At 41.1% G+C, this 17,441-nt stretch overlaps 3 protein-coding genes across 3 annotated transcripts in view; 1 reads left to right on the top strand and 2 right to left on the bottom strand.

Annotated features, from left to right (window-relative positions):
- LOC144662790 (neural cell adhesion molecule 1-like) overlaps positions 1-17,441 on the bottom strand; it is a 68,011-nt gene that overhangs the window by 19,933 nt on the left and 30,637 nt on the right. The window lies entirely within an intron of this gene.
- On the top strand, positions 1,299-4,383 carry LOC144663185 (uncharacterized). Its single transcript, XM_078524110.1, has 3 exons — positions 1,299-2,840; positions 3,207-3,602; positions 4,378-4,383. The coding sequence occupies exons 1-3, from the start codon at positions 1,299-1,301 to the stop codon at positions 4,381-4,383; spliced, it is 1,944 nt and encodes a 647-aa protein (XP_078380236.1).
- LOC144663184 (uncharacterized) lies at positions 7,416-12,993 on the bottom strand. Its single transcript, XM_078524108.1, has 2 exons — positions 11,492-12,993; positions 7,416-7,697 (listed from the first exon to the last, which is right to left on the bottom strand). Exons 1-2 carry the CDS (start codon positions 12,974-12,976, stop codon positions 7,416-7,418), a joined length of 1,767 nt encoding a protein of 588 aa, XP_078380234.1. The 5' UTR covers positions 12,977-12,993.

The following is a 17,441-nucleotide window of genomic DNA, read 5'->3' as shown; positions in this document are numbered from 1 at the left end:
TATTTTAAAACTGTATCACTATAAGTGTTTTTAATGAAAACCATCTGTAAAAGCGTTGACGCATTGATTTTCTTTACATTTAAGAAACGCCTCTTTCTCTTTCGAGTTTCTATCCCTTTTCTGGACTTAATTTGTCATACAACTGATCAGTTTCCGGCAAAAAAATGATTCCCTATTTTAGACAAAAATTCTCTGATTTCTATACCCTTTCCCAGACTAAACTGCTTGAAAACCATACCATTCACAGTGGCACATACCTATATAGCTCATAAATGGGAGTGCCCCCTGGCAGCCCGCATGTCCGCCATTTTTATCGTATTTCGTCTGATCATGATACACCGATTCAGCGTAAGCCAGAAGTTGCATGGAAACGAGGCTTAAGAGCCCTCGGCGGGTCAAAATTCATAAAGTTTTTATTAGCGTGTGGGGCATTTCGAGTCGGTAAAAGCATTCCCTTTACAAATTAGCCGCGGAGCTTGATCCTTATAAGTTCAAAAGTATAAGAAGAAGAAATTTAAGGTCTAGCAGGCTAGAGAAGAAATTCTTACAGCTTACCGGTAAGATTTTGTTGTCACCTTCTTTGGAATCGATATTTTATATTCGCTCATCAGCATAACCTGAATGTTTGCCGTTCACACTCAATTTTGGATTTTGTTAATCAATAAAACGAACTACCTTATGATACACTGAATGGAACTTTTGAAGAACAAATTTGGTTTTGAGAGACCCTTAGGTTTTCAATCCGAATAAAAAGTTGCAGGTATCGACACAGAATCGTAGAGAAAGTCACACGTAAACATGTGTCACAAATAGTTTCAGTTATCTAAATTATGTTAGTTTGTTCGACAGAGAAGCTCACGTAAACATGTACCGCAGTTTGTTGTAACATTTTCCAATCATAATAATTAATCAACAATCGAAAAGACACACATATACGGTGGGGGTTTTGGCACAAATCGAGACAACTCGCTCGGCTCGCCCGGGCTCGCCTCGCTCCTTGTCTCGATTAGTGTCCAAAACCCCCACCGTATATGTGTGTGCAAAAATCGCGAGCGGCACCCAAAATCTCTGCGGCTTGAGCGCTCAAAAAATTAAGCTGCCTTGCTGTGTCAGAAATAATTTCTATTGAACAAATGCTTCCATTGGGTATATCAACCAAGATGACTGCTGTAAGTTATTCGCAAGAAGTTTTGCGAGCACTCTTGAGAGAAATACGCGAATTTCAAAGAAATCCACAATGGAACAATAACTTTTTATTGGTCCAATCCGATTTCAACGAATGGCTACGCGTGTGGAAAATGACCATACCAGATGGTGACCAGGCCAGCAAAGACCTTTTTGTCTTTCAAAAGAAAACAAAATCAAAGTTTGTTGATTTGGTAAAGAATGAAATAAGAGATTTGAAAAGCGCAAAAGTAAGTTTTGAAATAAAAATAATGTTCACAAAAGAAAATTTTGAGACTGGTGTAACACAAGAGATGGAGCATTATTTTAAAGAAAAACAACCGCATGTTTTTAACGAACACAATAAAAATCAGATAAAACAAGAGTTTGAAAGATTTATTGAAAGATCAAAGGGACAAATTGAGGCTTGGTCAGAGCGTGGCTCAGGGTGGGTTTTTGAAAGAATAACTGTTGCGTACGTAAATGTTGCACGCTGTCAGCCATTGCGCGGAGGAACGTACTTACCTCTCCCAGCCAATTTGGCAAAAAAGAAAGCAATTATTAACGTGCAAAACAGGGATAACGAATGTTTGAAGTGGGCTTTGAGAGCTGCTTTATTTCCACCAAGTGATGGGAAAAATCCACAAAGAACAAGCAAATACCCTTTTAACGACGGAGTCAACTATAGAGGAATTGTCTTTCCAACACCTGTAAAACAGATTGACAAGCTTGAGGCGCAAAACAGCAACCTTGCAATAAATGTGTTCGGCTGGGAAGACAATCTTGTGATTGTACACAGAATAAGCAGAAAAGAAAAAACCATTCCTCGTATTAACCTTATGTTAATTGAGTCAGGCGAAATTCAGCACTATTGTTTTGTAAAAAAAGTAAGCGCTTTACTCTTTGATCAGAGCAAACATCGTACTGCAAAACACTTTTGCATGATGTGCTTGACCGGTTTCACAAGAGCAGACTTGCTCGAGAACCACGAAAAATATTGCAATGGCATGAACGGCAGGCCGACAAGGATCGAGATGCCGGAAGAGGGGAAAAACACCCTTTCTTTTCAAAATCATCACAAACAGATGAGGGCACCATACGTGATATATGCCGACTTTGAGGCTTTGGTCAGAAAGATTTCAGGCTGCGAGCGTGGTACAGAGAGCAAGCAAAAAAGCTACACCGAGAAGACAGAACAGCACGAGGCATGTGGTTTTGCTTACACAGTTGTAAGGAGTGATGGCAGAAACAAACGACCAGTGGTTTACAGAGGTGAAAATGCTGTTGAAGTGTTTTTGAACTGTCTTCAAGAGGAAGAGAAAACAATAAGAAACAGTTTGTCATTGCCAAAACCTCTTGTGATGACTTCAGTAGATTGGGAAAAATTTAAAAATGCAACTGATTGCCATATTTGCGAAAAAAGTTTGATAAAAGATTACTTTTTAGACTCTTTGCTTGTATGGAAAAGTGTAGAAGGCAGCGAATACACTTATGATGGGCAATGGCACAAAAAATGTTATTACAATGCAAAGAAAGAACTAGACAGTTCGATTCTCATTCAGAAAAGATTGATTCTGAAAAGATTGACAGAAGAGGAGCACAAAGAAGCTGCAGAAGAACAAGATGACTGCTTATGCTGCGGACAACCGTTGCTCAGGCAAAACTTCAGAGATGCAGTAAAGGACCATTGCCACATAACAGGCAAGTACCGCGGAGCCGCGCACAACGCGTGCAACCTGAAAATGCGAATAAAACCAAAAACAGACCAAATACCAGTTGTATTTCACAACCTGAGGGGCTATGATGCCCACCATTTAATGCAAGCGATGTCGAAGCTGTCGCAAGCGACACAGAAAGAGGTGAAATGTGTCGCAAACAACATGGAGAAATACATTACATTTTCATTTGGTGGTCTGCGTTTTATTGACAGCTTAAACTTTCTTCAAGGAAGCCTTGATTCACTTGTAAGTGCGGCACCAAAGGAGTCATTAAATATAACAAAATCTCTTTCTTCACAAAATTTTGAACTTCTTTTCAAAAAGGGGATCTATCCGTACGAGTACATGGACTCATGGGTTAGATTTAGCGAAATAAGTTTGCCTGAAAAAGAAAAGTTTTACAGCAAACTTAACGACGATCATATAACAGACGAAGAGTACGATCACGCAAAGAGGGTATGGGAAGCTTTTGGTTGCAAAACGCTGGGCGACTACCACGACCTGTACGTTCAAACAGACGTTGCTTTGTTGGCAGACGTTTTCGAAAACTTTCGAAAAATCTGCCTTGAGCAGTACGGGTTGGATCCTGCGAATTATTTTACTTCGCCCGGCCTTTCTTGGGATGCACTCTTGAAAAAGACAGGAGTTGAGCTGGAGCTGCTTACAGAGGTTGACATGCACCTTTTTATCGAAAGAGGACTGCGTGGAGGGATTTCGATGGTAAGCAAGAGATACGCAAAGGCTAACAATCCATATGTTGAAGGCTTCGATCCGAGCAAGCCAAAAAAATACATTATGTACCTCGATGCAAACAACCTTTACGGGTGGGCAATGAGCAAGCCGCTGCCAAAAAGTGGTTTTAGATGAAAAAGAGTTATGCCGACTGAAAAAGAAATCATGAGGAAAAAGGAGTTTGCAAAAACTGGCTGGATATTGGAGGTAAACCTCGAATACCCTGCAGAACTTCACGAAGAGCATAATAGCTACCCATTAGCTCCTGAGAAAAAGAAAATAAATAAGGACTTGTTTTCACCCTACCAAAAGGAATTGATAAAAAACCTCGATCTGGACCAACCAGACAGCGAAAAGCTTGTTTTAACTCTTGAAGACAAAACTAATTATGTTGTGCATTATCGAAACTTGCAGTTTTATTTGAAACAAGGAATGAAACTCAAAAAAGTGCACAGGGTTTTGGAGCTCGAACAGGAATGTTGGATGGAGCCGTACATAAAGATGAACACAGAATTCAGGAAAAAAGCGAAAAACGACTTTGAAAAAAACTTTTACAAGCTAATGAATAACTCAGTTTTCGGAAAAACAATGGAAAACCTGCGTAACCGTGTTGACATAAAAATAGCGCGAAGCGACGAAACGAACAAAATAAGAAAACTGGTTGCCAGTCCATTGTACTCAAGACACGTTCTGTTTTCAAACGATCTGGTCGGAATAGACATGCGGAAAAGCAGACTTTTTCTCAATAAACCTGTCTACACAGGTATGACTATCCTTGACGTAAGCAAGATTTTGATGTATGACTTTTTTTACAACGAAATGAAAATGGAGTACGGGCAGCGCTGCGAGCTTTTGTATACAGACACTGACAGCCTTCTTCTGGAGATTGAAACAGAGGATATTTACGAAGATATTTATCAAAACAAAACTCTATACGACACAAGCGACTACCCAAAAGAGCACTCACTTCATTCATACGAAAACAAAAAGGTCTTGGGAAAAATGAAAGACGAATGCGCAGGAACACCAATTTCAGAGTGTGTCTGTTTGAGGCCAAAAATGTATTCAATACTGACAGAAGACCAAAAAAAAATAAAGAAAGCTAAAGGAGTAAAAAAGTGTGTGGTAAAAAAGAAAATCTTGCACGAAAACTATTTAGAAACCCTTTTTGGAACAAAGCAGTTATGGCATGGAATGAACATACTTAGAAGCGAGGGTCATGAGATTTACGGAATGCATCTCAACAAAGTCTCGCTGTCGCCTTTTGACTCAAAGCGATGGATAGCGGATGATGGGATACATACAAATGCTTACGGGTATAAGTTTTGCGAAACAGAACGTTTATAGCTTTTCTGGTGGTAACTGTGTATTTGGAGGAATAACAAGCAATTCTTCACGCACGAAGCCGCGCTTTGGACCATCGTGCAAGTAATAAAGAACTGGCTGACAGACCTTTCAATGCTGTAGACTTTTAATGACCAAATCGGATCTGTAGCCCTAATTTTTACGCCGCCTTCCAGCTCGCCAGGTTGGTAGAGAAAGCGCACATTAACGAGAGAGGGGAGTTTTTTTTCTTTCTTGCCAACAGGTCTTGTATATTTTGAGGACGGTTTTGACGAAACAGCCTTTTCTTTGATTGCAGCAGCAGGTTTTTTTCCAGTAAGACTGGTAACTTCGTTGTTCCGAACGGTAACAACTTCTGGAAGCCTTTTTACCCACGCTGTCGACCGCTGGCCAGATGGCAGGTTCATCTCGACACCGTACTGATAACCAAACAGGCGCCCTGCCAGTGTTTGATTAAAACGTTCAACAATAGCTTGATCTCTGTGAATGTTAACACGCCCGCGTCTAATATAGGTTTTGTGATTTCCATTTCTTTAGTAACAGCTCCCATGAATTCGCGACCAGGGTCAACTTGCAGCATCTGTGGCCATTTTAGTGCACTTCGCCTGTAAATTGTCTGAAAACCTTTTGCAACCTCAGTTGAATCTTTGGAGGTCAAAGGCTCGGCCTCTTTGAAACGGCTGGCAACGTCAACAACAGTCAGCGCGTATTTGTAAACTTTTCGCCCTCGCGGCAGTTTGTCGTGTGGCAGAAAAAGAAGGTCCGCCTGGTGGACCGCGTTTGGAGAAGAAACATCGAATTTTGGGCGAGGAACGTATCGTGGTGCCGGAAGGTAGATCTGCCAAAGGGCCTGCTTAACTAGCCACTTTTTTGCGGCATCTTCGGAAACCTTGGCAGCCTCGGCTAATTTTTTTATCGCAGCAATTCCCTTCCAGTAGCCCTGGGGGCTATAGTAGACTTTCGAGATCTTTGCATCCATGCGTATACAAGAAAGAAGAGAAACGTTTAAAGAAACCGAAAGGCAGCGTACCCAAGTGCAAGCGCGCCAGCGCCAACGAACATCAGTTCACCTTGTTTCTGCTGCTCGCTTGGCTGATAAAAATCAGAGAACTTGGGCTCTTTCGGTGGAATCATTTGTTTGTCAGGATGTGCCTGGTTGTAGAGTTTGAAAGCGTAGTCAGTGTTTGTGAAGTTCTGTTTGGCCTGCTCTTTTATTTCCGCGTTGGTTTGTATCCAGTCGAGGAGCTTGGTGCGGTCTCGAGAGTATTTAGCGTAAGCTGCCTGGTAAGCCTCTAGAGCTTTGTCGTGCCTTTCTTTTTCTTTCAAAGCGGCGTCATCTCCGCCACCCAAATATTTGGCAAGATAGTTGCCACCAATAAAAGCAACAGCATTTAAGATAGCCCCGCCTGCCATAATTGCGACGCTGGCCATTGTGTGTATTTGTTCTTATATTATGAGAATTTTTTTTAATTGGTGGGAAGAATTTTCTGGTCTTCTAGATATTGTTTAAGGGCAAGACTGCCTGTCATGACAGCCGTGAACTTTGCATAGTTCATAAAACTGCTGCTTGGGTCAGATGTGAAGTTTTCTTTTACAACTTTTTTAGCAGCCCAGCCGATTCCGGCGGCAAGGCCAGTAAGATTGGCAGCATCCATGAGTGTTTTTACGAGCTTGTTGTCAGACATGGCGTTATGATATAAAATAAAAATAAATATTTAAATGAAATTTATTTAATAATTTTTTTAATCCATCGGACGGATTCCTCTTTTTGAGCCATTTTGGCTTGTTGGTTGCGGAATTCTAGAGCCCGTTTGGCGCGTGTCTGAAGAACGCGTTGCAACCCTTCCAATACTTTCTGCTGTACCTGGTGTGTCATCAGTTATAAGAGTTGGCGGAGCTTTAAATGTTGGACTTTTTTTTTCGTTTATAAAGGCTTTTATGTCTTCGCGTTTCACATAAGTTGTAACGATTGCAACGCCGATACCAAGCAAAGATATCCATTGATTTGTGGTAAGAAATCTTGATTCAGGCGGATCCTCTGCCACTGGCGGAGTTACATTTTGGGAGCTCTTTGAGCCCCGGAGCAAAGCTCCCTTTGCAGCCGCAGATTTCTTTTCCTTTTCTATTGCAATTATTGCAGCAGCCTCAACAGCAGCTTTTTTCTGTGCTTCACGAGCCTGTTTTGTTTTTTCAGCTGCAAGCTTGCCAGCAGCAACTCGCTTTGGATTTTTGGCAGGCTTTGTTGCTGGAGTTGTTGAAGTAACTTGTGAGGGCAAAGCCCTCAAGCCATTTTGGCTGTTCTGTACTTCTTGGGCAATCGGAGTTTGTGATTGACTTTGTTGTTCGAGCTCGGCCATTATATAATGAGAAAAAAATTAATATTTAAATGAAAAATGCTTAGCAAACGTTTTTGGTCAGCATTTAATGAGCATTGTTCAGTAATTACTTAGCATTTTCTTAGCATTGCTCAGAAAAATCCTCAGTAGTAGGTGTTTCTTTTTTTGATGAACTTGCTGAGTCGTAATCAACATATTTTGCTGTTATCAAAGCAGCAGAAGCAGGAGCAAGAAGCTTGCCGTAATTGAAAGACAAACTGCCGACAAGATTGGAAAGCTCGCTGTTTATAATGTAGTCATTTTTAAGCTCTTTTTGTAAAGCTTCAATATTTTTCATGGGCACAAACAGACTTGCTGCTTTTGTTAAAAGAGTTAGCGCGCTGTCAATAAGATTTTCCGTTGTCTTGGTGCCAACGTATGCCTCATATCTCTTGAAGTACTTTTCAACTTCTTTATCTGTAAAGCGCTTCACCTGCTCGTGTGTCAGCTGCACACCGATTGCTTCTTTGGACTTGCCTGTTGAAACAAGGATTGCAAGCTGTTCACGCAAAGCAGGAATGTCAGGGCCTTGAATGAGTGCCATAGCGCTTTCTGTACTTTCTGGTTCAGCTCCTAGCAGTTCCATTACGGAAGCTAATTCTTGTTCACTTGCAGCGCCCTTGACGCTCTCGGGAGGAGAAGTTGCGAAAGGGTCAGCCATTTATTACTATAAAAAATATGTTCAATAAAAAAAAATTGTTCTGTAAGGGTGGCGATGAGAAATGACAAGATGCGAAAACTTATTTTTTTTTAGCTTTAAAATGATTTCTTTGTAATCCTCATTGGCAAGTTCGCCAGCGTAATCCTCAAAGATTGCCTTCGTGGTCTTGGCAGAGGGGGTGTAAAAGAAAACGATTGCCGCCACATTTTCGCGGAATGAGGCTGTTATGCTTGTCATTTTTTGAGTTAACACCCATATGCTCAAGCCTGCGTGGCGAGCAGAGAAAGCAAGATTCACCAATTCACCCGTTCTTCCCTTTACATCTTTCGATGCAGCACAGTCGTCGAGGATGATAAGCGTGTTCGTACCCTCAAAAAGAAATCTTGAAAGCCTTAACCAAGATTCCACCTCGTGCTGCTCGCAAATGAAAACAAAAAATCGAATATCTTCCTCAGCAAAGCGATAATAAGTCTTGTTGTGCTCGAAAGTCGGGCAGATGAGCACGATGTAGTCAAACTTGCCTCGGAAAGGGCCACAAAGCTGATTGACCACGTATCTTGTTTTTCCTGAGTTCGTTGGTCCCACAATGAGGGCGTTGAAGGGTATATTGGCAGGATCCATCTTCGTTCGTATATTATAAAAGCACAGAATCTAACTGCCTCCCAATTATATTCATTTGGGCGTCGCTGATTACGTAAATGTGGCAGTTCAAATTACCTGAGCCGCTTGCTTTCCTCTCTAGCTCAAGCTGGACACCGTCCTTTGTGTTCACAAGGTGCGTGCCGCTTCCATGCATCAAGTGGTCAGCCATGGAACGCAGATCAATAAGAAGGCCAAACTTGTCTTCTGTGTAAAACTTTTGCAGAGTCATGTGCTGCGTTTTATTTTTTTCTTTCATGTAGAATCTTTTAACTTCTCCCCAAATGTCCATTCCTTCGATGCCGTTGTTGTACAGCATGTTTGGCGAGCCGTTGACAGTGATGCTTACTTTTGTAAGGTCCGGGTTAATGTACTTTTCCGAGCTCCTTGCACCTTTGTTATATTGCTCAATAAATAGGAGCAAGATACCTTTCATGGACCTCCTCTGCGGGTTGACCCTTAGATTCAGACGTGTGTCGGAGCCTTTTGCAAAAGTCGTCACTTTATCACGCTGGATGTGGTCGTAAGCGAACTCTTTGCCGCCCGAATAAGCGCTGAACGCCTCATCTGCGATTTCTTTGCTTTTTATCATCTCGTACTCCAGCTGGATGTTTGTCAACTTGTATTTTAGTTTTGTTGTATCTGAGCCTCTGACCACATGTTCGGCTGCCGCGAGCTTCAGTTCGAACACAAGATCGTTGTATAGTGCCTGAGGATAAAATGCCCCATGGTCAGTTAAAATCTGGTGATCCAGTCGGATTCGGTATTTATTACCATAGAGCTCATTTAGCTTTTTTTCTGCTTCGACTCCTGAAGTTTTCTTATCGCCAGCATTTGAGCGAATTTTGTTGAGGTCCTCGCTCTGAATGCCCTCTGGCACCCTGTCGTCGCGCTCCTCCTGCGAAAGGAAAAAATCCTCAAATATTTTGTAGATGTCATAGCCCACCGTGTCCTGCACGACAGTGCCTTCGTACTTTACAACAAACTTGTCGACCAGAGCTCGGCTGACGTTGTCAACCAGAAAGTTGTTGGCATGGCCTCCGCTCAAGTCGATGTTGAAGCGCAGCGCCAGCGAGCCAGGCACAATGACCTCGTTTTCGTTCAGCTTGGGCACTGAAACATACAACGTTTCCTCTGGATTGGCTTCTGTGCGGTCAAAAGTGATTCGTTTTACCCCGCGCCCGGCTTTCAGTGCGCCGAGTATTTTCTCTGTGCGTCCCGGTCGAAGGTTTTCTTGAACAGCAGCCATCTCTTGATTGGTTTTATTGTTAAATTGAAAAGTTTAATTTGAAAATATATATAAATTACGTGATGGCGGAAGGTGGTGGTGAGTTTGGATACGAGGACCCTGATTTGGACCAAGATCTTGACCACAACAGTGATAACGATGATGAAGAGGAACAAGAGGTCGACACAACCCGACCATTTCAGCCCGGGGAGGCATCCACACCCTACCATGGGGGTGAACAACATGAAATGCAAACGATGCAGCACAAACAGAGCGGGCTGCCTGATACCTCCTACGACGAAACACATTTGCTTGAAAGAACCCCTTCGATAAGTGATCTTCAAAAAGAAAGTTTTTTGCGGCAAAAACTTAAAAAAGCTGTAGACACGATAAAAGGCAAATTCCCCAAAGCAAATTTTGAAAAAATTAGAATTAGAAGAGGCACTGGGAAAAATGAGGGGAAAATTGTTGCTATAGGAACTAAAAAAGGCGAGTACAAGATTCTAAAAGATAATGAGTCAGGCTTCATGAAAAACTTTTTAGACAGCTTCAAAGATGAACTTGGGCCGTCAGCTGAAGATCTTATTGCTCAAGACAATGAGAGCATAAGAGATGAACGCCAAAGATTAAGAGAAGCTGAAAAACAACTTCAAGAGGCCCAAAAAATCGCATCGGAAAAAGAAAAAGCCGTCCAAAAAATGAGAGATCTGAGAATAAAAATCGAGCGAGCCCAAGCCAAGAAAAATCAACTTGGGTCAAATGTTGAAAATGAATCAGAATTGCGCGAGCTGCAGCAACGGATTAAAAACTATAAAACTGATTTTGAAAACGCAAAAAAAGAAGTTGCTGCTCTTGAAAAACAAGCAAAGCAGAAGGCAAAAGAACAAACACGAGCCGACCAACTAAGGGCAAGCCTCGCTGCCATAGAGAGCAAAAGAAACACTTTGCAAGAAAGGCTCAACGGCACAAGAGCGTTGGATGATCTTAAAGAGCAAGAAGATGAGCTCAAGCGCCAAAACGAGGAAGACAAAAAAATCATTGAGGATGAAAATGCATCCCCCACTGACAAACAAGCCGCTGAAGAAAGAGTTGCGGAAAGAACCGAGGAGCTCGGGCGTTTGCAAACGCAGATTGCAGAAAGAGAAAGGGCGCTACCACTTCGTGAGAGGATCAAAGAGATCTTCAAAAAATATGGCGTGACAGTAACAGCAATACTTCTTGCTGCTGGTGTCACGATTGGTTCTGTTATTGAAACCATTACAAACGCGTTGAAGGCAACCGGCAAAGCGTTGGGGAAAGGCCTAAGTGATATTGGCTCAAAGGTAGCATCAGCTCTGCCTGGTCTCATTGGCTCGATTGCGAAATTTCTTTTCAAAACCGCTGGTCAAGTAATTGGATTTCTTGCAGAGCACACATGGCTGCTTATCCTTGCTGTGGTTGCTTTTCTTGTTGAAAAATACATCAAAAAGTGACGTTAACGCATAAGGGTGTAGAGCAAAGCTGCAGCTCCAACCGCGCCAACAGCGACAGTTGCTTTGTTTATTTCGTGTGAATCATTGGCTACGGCCTTCGTAGCTTTAGCGCTTTGCGCGTTGCTAGCTGGTGTTTCAGCAGCGCTTGCGGCAGGTGCCTGATTTTTTTTTGCTGTGGCGCTCTTGTGTATAGGATTTGAAGGGTGGCTGTTTGGTGGGTTGATTTTTGATTTTCCTCCGGCCATCAGTTTAAGAGCTGCTTTTTTTGTAGCTTTATTAACCTCATCATTCACTCCTAATTTCATCCCAACAACAGCCTGCTTAAGCTGGTTATTGTAACCAACAACGCTTTCTGTGTTTATCACCATACGAGCGGGCATCAGCCAGGCACCTGGGCAGACTGCAAGGTTAAGCCGAACCTTAGCCTCGTCGATGGCGAGTTGGTATCTTTGGACCGACTTTGCCAGATCAGGTTGCCTTATAGCGTCTTCAACCAACACGAGGAACTCACTTTGCGCTTCCTTTGCACGGCCGCCTGTTCCAAGTATGCTACTTCGAACGTTGACCTGCGAACCCAGAATACAGTAGACAAAAGCCTCAATTGACTGGTTTATTCTTGACAAACCCGCCTGAGTAAGCCCTTGCGTTGCATTTGCACAAAACCAGTCAGCCTGTGATGCTGCAGAATCATCTGGCTGAATGTAATAAATAAGGTTACCGTCGCTTGCAGTTCCACCTTCATCCGAAAATTTATCGTAATCGGGGTATTTTGCTCCAGTTTTTTGTATACCATTGCTTGAAATCCAGATATAAATAGCACCAAGTCCGTGGTTTGCACCTGTTGTAAAACGAAAATCGCTTGACGGGTCGACACCGAACTCAGCACATATTCTTTTGTACGAAGCCACGTCGTACTTGTTGTCGAACTGGCTAAAAGTTGGGTCGCCTGGCAAGGAGCTTACGCTCTGAATTCCCCCCATCTGAAACAATATTCGCCTTATCGTGAAATAAACGTGAAAAAGATAAAAATTACGCACAATCGGTGGCAAGCTAAGAGCTGAGTGCTCTTCATCGAAAATATCTCGACTTATACCGCAGCCTGTTGTCGCGCACCATACCGCAAAGTTAAGTTGCTGGGGCCAATAGGCCATGTTAGGCCCCGCAAGCCACTCTTTTGACTCTTTTCCTGATGTATGCTTCAGTTTTGTTTTTTGAAAAATCTCTCTTAATTTCGTTGTGAAATATTGATCTGGTGTTACGTAGATGTTGATTTTGCTGTTAAATATTTTTTTCAAACTTGGTGCGGCTTCGTGAAATCCAACAGCTGGAATTGGCAAAGATGAGCCTTTTGCGCCGCTTGGTGACAGCTGTTGTGGAAAACCGCCTGAAATTTGATTCACCCCCAGTGCTTTTTTCATCTCTGGGCTCCAATATTTGCTGTCAGAGCCAAAAACATTTATCAAATGGCCTTGCTCTGCCTTGTAATAAATGCCTGCCGTTGCTGTGTGGTTGTACGCGAACTCAACCTGTGCAACAAATTTTGTTCGGTCAGCGTTTGGATATTTTGCAAGAAAAGGTTTCCATGCATTGTCTTTTGCCGCTTCAGAAATTTTAGTTGCTTCTGGGGTTTTCATCCACTTCATAAAATCTCTTTCTTTGGAATCAAGAAAAATTGATTGAGAAATGTCAACAGCTCTCGGAATAGGCGGCGCCATTTTATATTAAAGATTTATTTTTCAAAAGATAATTATAAAGATGGTTGTGCTCACAATCGACGCAAGTTCCAACGGGGAAGCTGTTTACTTTGACCAGCCAATTGAAAAACCAAGGTTTATCAGCCTGCTGTCATGCTCGTTACAAAACAGCTGGCGTAATCTGGAAGAAATTGGCTCCATAAGCATTAAACAAAACAATGTGAGAAACAATGTTGCTGTTTTTTTTCCAGGCAACTACAGTTTTGATGAAATTACAACTTACCTGACTAATAAGTTCAAAGATCAACAAAAGCTAACAGTAAAAAGGGATGATTAAAAAGAGGCTTTTCAATAACAAAAACAAAAAATATTGAAAGCTTTTCTTTTGATAAAAATCTTTCAAAATTTTTTAAGAACACAATTGTTGATGCTCACTAACGCAAGAATTGAAGATTTTACTATACCAGACTTTTATTACATTCACTGCGATTTACTTTCCAAAGAAAATAACTTGTATAATGGAAAGCCAAGTGACATTCTCGCTTGTGTACCAATAACCGGGAAACCTTATGATTTGGTTCATTACCCTCAAAATTTTATCAATAATTCACGTCGAATCGACGCTGTTCAGAGTGTGAACAGTGTCACATTGACCGTCAAAGACAAAACTGGCAGTAAGTTTGACTTTGTTGGAGCTCCGCTGCATTTTGAATTAGAATTAAATTAATATTTTTTTATTGTATACGGCCATGTCATCTGCTAATGTTCTCCCTAGTGCACCTGCTTATGGTGATCGCGAAGAAACACAACTTTATCCAAGCCTCCCAACAAATGCCGAGAATTTTCGGCTGACTGAAATAAGTAAAATTGAAAAAGAAATATCCGCTGAAGCTGAGCATTGCAGGCTTGTGTTAAAAAAATATAAAAAAGTCCGGAAAGTTATTCACTATTCCGTGGTCTGTCTTGGCGCCGTGACGGCAGCTCTGTCTTCTGGAGCTGTTGCGACTTCACTTACTGGTGTTGGAATTGTTATCGGCGTGCCTGTTGCAGCAGTAGCAGGTATATCTGGCGCAGCTTCCACTGGCCTGTCAGTTATCAACAAAAAGCTTGAACGTAAAGTTAATAAGCACTCAAGAATCCTCGCTCTGGCTGTTGCAAAACATGACTCGATAAACAGCTCTGTCTCACAAGCTCTAAATGATAATCTTGTTTCTGACAAAGAGTTTCAACTGATCACACGAGAAATGCAAAAATATCGCCAACTTAAAGATACTTTACGCTCAAACTTTGCACAAAAACAAACAAATTCACTCCAGCCAGACATCGGAAAAATTCGGGAAGAAATCAAGAGAGAAGAACGCAAAAGATTGGAAAAAAAACTTCTCGAAAGCGCCACCGACATTTCGAAATAAAATTTCAGTCCAATAAAACATTTTTTCATTTTATAAAAGAATGATTGTCTGCGCTCATCTTGTCGTTTACTTTGTGATGGAAGCATTGTCGTTCGAGTTGCAAAAAAATGTTCGAGACATCACAAGAGAGGTTGTTGTTTGCCTGAACGAGGCAAAATAAAAGGTTAAAGCGTGCTTAAAGTGACTTTCAGCCGAGTCGAAATCAGAAAAAAAATAAACACTTGATTTAATCCCCACAGTCAAGGGCTTGTCTGAACAATGCATGCAAATTTTTTTTGTGTGTGGGTGAATGTCCCACAGCGTCAGACTTATGCAAATCAACAGCTTTTTAATGATATAATAAGCAATCAATAAACATTACAAGTGTGTTAAGTAAAAATAATTTTATTCAGTTGCTAAGTTAAATGTTCGTTGACAACGGCGGACATCTATGGCCGCGGTATCCAAGGTAAATTGTTCGTTGACAACGGCGGACATTCATGGCCACGGTATCCAAGGTAAATTGTTCCTTGACAACAGCGGACATCTATGGCCACGGTATCCAAGGTAAATTGTTACTTGACAACGGCGGACATCTATGGCCACGGTATCCAAGGTAAATTGTTTCTTGACAACGGCGGACATCTATGGCCACGGTATCCAAGGTAAATTGTTTCTTGACAACGGCGGACATCTATGGCCACGGTATCCAAGGTAAATTGTTCCTTGACAACGGCGGACATCTATGGCCACGGTATCCAAGGTAAATTGTTCCTTGACAACGGCGGAATATTTAAGGTTGAGAACTTGGCTAATTTTGTCAATTCGGGTTACAGCGTAACCCATTTGAAATTTCAAAGTGATGACGTTTTGAGGCCTGTGACTAAAATAATTTTGTCAATTCAGGTTACGGCGTAAGCCATCCGATATACTTAACCTTGCGATCAAACTTCACGACCAAGCATCTGATTGTTGTCAGTAATTGCTTCGGCACGAATAGCTGATATGAAATATTAAAATCGGATCCTCGTTTGTCGTTTCCAAATGATTCATGTCCGTAAGCTGTGTCTTTGCTTCTTTTTCAATGAAGGTTTGATAAACGTCTTTATACATCGGCCATACTTGCTTGTGTAATACAAAAAAGCTTATGTGAATAATATAAAGTTATAATTTTAACTGTGATTGGTCACAAAAGACGTCATTACATCGGGAAATAACCTATTAACTAAAAATAGTAATGACGCCTGGTGAATAAACTTACCGTGATCTTATATTGTTCTTTTATGTGCTAGAAAGTTCTTAGCTCAATATTTCACGTTATATTTACATGTTAGTCAAATTAAATATTGTTGTTGAATAAATCATAGCTCTCAAAACACACATACAAAGAGTTTGAGTTGTTTTCCGGCTAAAAATATTCAAAATGAAAAAAAAACCAATTAGATTACGTCAAGGGGGTTTCCCACGCAATTGGCACAGGGTAAACAATGACTTCCTGTGTTACTCAATAATTTATGCACTCACCGGAGCGTGCAAGTTTTGTTTAGCTTGTTAAAACGTTTGCGACAACACTGCTGTCTAATTTTTTTAATTTTTCAATCAGCTCGTCTGTTAAAAAGATTGTTATTTGTTTTTCATTTTCTTTAGTTTTTTTGTAGGTTGTTAACGCTTTTCCATGAGATCTTTTCAAGTTTTTCTTTACATTCAAGTTAATTTCTCCAGTTCTCCCTCTTCCCATCTTCGTTTACTCAATAAGAGCATTTGTTCAATAGGAATTATTTCTGGCACAGCAATGCAGCTCGCGATTTTTTGCGTGCCGCTCGGATTATACACACATGTATAATAGGAGTTTTGGCCGTTGGTTCGGGCGAATCCGCTTCCGGAAGCTAAAAAAACATGGGTTTAAAACGAGACTTTTAAAAGGGTGTCAGCACCTCACCCCTTTTTTTTACCATTTCCACTCCTGCTTTCCCGATTTTTTTGTTTGTTTTAGCCATGCTTTGGATAATGATTGCAGCTTTCTTTTTCTTAAGTTTTCTGGTATTTTTTCCAGATCGTACACCAGGTCATATATTTCTGCTAGCCTGAAAAAAGATTCTTTGTAGTTTGTAAAAAAAAGATAATGTATACAAATTTTTGGTAAAATTGACATAATTGGTATAAATGTCACTTTTTCCTCAATGGGGTTTTCTGTGCTTTTACCAAAAACTTCTGGTTTTTTCACTTTCCTGTTGCTTTTACAATAAAATTCTATTTTAAACAATTTTGTAAAAAGATCTTCTTCTTTTTGCATTAATTCCATATTATTTTTTACATAATTGTTAATCTCTGAACATAATTCACATTTTTTTTGGGTGTAGTTTGAATCAAAAAGTCTTAAAAGAATCTTTTTTTTTCAAAATACCCGCCATTCTAAAGGGGGCAATAAGAAAGGTGTCAGTATTTTCAACGAAGTCGTGTATTTTTTTTGACAGCATGTAATTTACGTAGCATTCATCTTCAGTTTCTGTATATAACTTTCTCGTTCGGGGTCCATTAGCCACAACACATTCTCTGGCCAACTCCATTTACACTGATGTGCCTTTTGTTCAATAGAAATTATTTCTGACACAGCAAGGCAGCTTAATTTTTTGAGCGCTCAAGCCGCAGAGATTTTGGGTGCCGCTCGCGATTTTTGCACACACATATACGGTGGGGGTTTTGGACACTAATCGAGACAAGGAGCGAGGCGAGCCCGGGCGAGCCGAGCGAGTTGTCTCGATTTGTGCCAAAACCCCCACCGTATATGTGTGTAAAAGTGTACAGTCAACCCAGTCAAATACAGGTATGTCAGATTTTTTTCACTGAATTTTTTTACGGACGGACCTGACTTCATTTGTGAACTGGATCGAATTTGACCGGCAAGAAAAGATTTTCTTGTTTACATGTAAGCTTCCAGGTCGGTATAATTTTACCGGTAATAACAACCGAGTCTGATTTGAATACATTGCTACATTTTGCTACTACTCTAGAATTTGTGTGTT

The sequence above is a fragment of the Oculina patagonica genome, chromosome 8 (genome assembly GCF_052425735.1).
Source record: "Oculina patagonica isolate OP01 chromosome 8, crgOcupat, whole genome shotgun sequence".
Taxonomy (NCBI): Eukaryota; Metazoa; Cnidaria; class Anthozoa; order Scleractinia; family Oculinidae; genus Oculina; species Oculina patagonica.
This window is presented reverse-complemented; position numbering and strand designations above follow the sequence as displayed.

Coding starts and splice junctions, on each gene's coding strand:
- LOC144663184 (XM_078524108.1), bottom strand. CDS start 12,976: ATGAAGTGGATGAAAACCCCAGAAGCAACTAAAATTTCTGAAGCGGCA. Junction 7,698..11,491: donor CCACAGCAAAAAAAAATCAG/GCACCTGCCGCA, acceptor GTTGGCACCAAG/ACAACGGAAAATCTTATTGA.
- LOC144663185 (XM_078524110.1), top strand. CDS start 1,299: ATGACCATACCAGATGGTGACCAGGCCAGCAAAGACCTTTTTGTCTTT. Junction 2,841..3,206: donor GGCAAAACTTCAGAGATGCA/GTAAAGGACCAT, acceptor CTTTTCAAAAAG/GGGATCTATCCGTACGAGTA.